This window comes from Diachasma alloeum, unplaced genomic scaffold (genome assembly GCF_001412515.2).
Source record: "Diachasma alloeum isolate Michigan unplaced genomic scaffold, Dall2.0 Dall_scaffold_71893, whole genome shotgun sequence".
NCBI lineage: Eukaryota > Metazoa > Arthropoda > Insecta > Hymenoptera > Braconidae > Diachasma > Diachasma alloeum.
The window spans coordinates 1-1,901 of NW_021683538.1; the positions used below are offsets into that span (position 1 = coordinate 1).

The 1,901-nt window shown below is 45.6% G+C and overlaps 1 protein-coding gene across 1 annotated transcript; it reads left to right on the top strand.

The window, feature by feature from the left end:
• Window positions 1-42: 42 nt before the first annotated feature.
• LOC107047624 lies at window positions 43-1,468 on the top strand (the record flags this gene model as incomplete). The annotated part of the gene is made up of 1 exon (XM_015270417.1): window positions 43-1,468. A coding segment is annotated over exon 1 (1,426 nt), but the record flags the coding sequence as incomplete, so codon positions are not given.
• Between the last annotated feature and the right edge of the window lie 433 nt (window positions 1,469-1,901).

A 1,901-nucleotide genomic window follows, 5' to 3' on the forward strand; every position in this document is an offset into this window, starting at 1 on the left:
TCCTACACAACAACGACAAACTCAATCCTAGCGAGTGGTACAATGTCAACGCACGCAGTGCAGCCCCAAAATGCCCCCTCGAATCACTCGAATCACATCACCACCTGCCACAAGTCACCACCAATGCCACTGAGGATCAAAGAAACTTTACCACAATCAGCACCACCGACGAGTCAATCAGCAACAATCAGTCAGGCTCAAGTGATTCCAGTGACATCGGTGCAGCCAGCCTTCGTTCGACCATTCGAGGACTCCTTCAGGGGGTCCACTAAAGTCCCCATCTGGGGCACACGCAGTCACAGTGTCCAGAGTCAAATTGGACATGGGGATGTGCTGAAGAGCGTCGTGACAACATCCAGCGGTGTGCAGAGTCATCAGGAGTGTGTGGATAGCAAAACGAGTGTCTATTCTCATCAGGCGCCTCATCAGAATTATCATCCAGTGGTGAGTCAAGTTGGGGGTCTCTACAAGCCCCAGGTGTTCACACCTCTGCAGCTTCCCCAGGTCAGCAAGCCCGTCGCCTCGAGCAATGGGGATGTGCAGAAGTTCAGTGTGAATGGGGGTAAAATGCACTCGGATAATTCTGAGGGCAATCAGAGGAACAATGGTGCAGCTGTTAGTCCGATGGAGAACTCCTTGGGACATGAGAAATCAGTTAATGCCAATTTTTATAGTAATGTCGAGGGTAACTTAATGTCTAAACATGTTAGTAAGGCTTTCGATAGCTCCAAGGACTTGAAGTCAAGTGCCAGTGATGGAGATGCCTCGGGGAAGCAGATTAATCACAGAGTTGTGACGGCGGGGGAGAAATTTAAAGTCAATAGTGAGGTGAGTGGGGACGTGAAGGCTCCGGTGAGAGTCGACAATTGTGAGAGGGAGGAGACCAAAGCTCCTGATGTAATCGGTGCGGCGGTGCCGTTGGTACCCTATCAGCCTTTCAAGTTCTCGATCAGTGATATCAGTCACAAGACGTCGATCGACAGCCAGATACTCCAGAGCATCAAGTCCGAGGAGGTACTCAGAACCTGTCAGAATGTATCGAATGTACTACTTCAGATTCCAAAGTACCAGGAGAAATTGCTTAATTTTTCGAGTAATGAGTTCAAGAGTTCCTTTTGCTACACTGACAAGTGCAATAATTTAACTGAAATAACGGTCAAGTGCGAGCCACCTGTGCTCAATGTTCCTGATCCCAGGGGGTTTGCGAGGGGGGCGGATGGGAGGGGGGATTTTTTGGCTGACAGGGGGAGGGATATTACGTCGACCCTGGATCTCGCTGAGAAGAAGAGGAAGAGGAAGAGGGAGAAGAGCTGTGGGAATAATCGCAGCTCGGAGTCCGAGGGGGAGGGCGATGTCAAGGACTCTGATCTGTGGATCACCAAGGGTCCACCTGCTAAATTGACGTTTTCGGAGAAGAAACTCACGTTTTTGGCGATTTTTGGACTGACTACGTTGAGCACAAGGAATGGTGAGTATTTTATTCCAGAATTGGGGATTATTATCCTGTATACGTCAAATTGAAGTAATTAGTTGTGAATGTTGATGGGCAGGAAATAATGCTGGAAATTCTTAGGTGAAGTTGATTATTTCGGCTGACTAAACAGTAATTGTCGATTTGTTTTTTCAATTTCTGATGAAATTTAAAAACAATTCTTAATTTTTTGTCACTTTCCGCACATTGTGATGAAAAATAGGGCTCAAAACTCGTGGGAAAGATGTCGAATCCTATTTTTGATTTGTTTGAAAATTTTTGCTATCGCCTTTACTTTCGAACTCGGTCAAAAGGACATTCGAGCAAATTTTTTAAACCATCATTCAGTCAATTCAGAACTTTTTTTTAAATTATTGTGGAACAACCGATTTTCGAAAAAATTCAAAAATTAAAAAAACTAATCGATGAA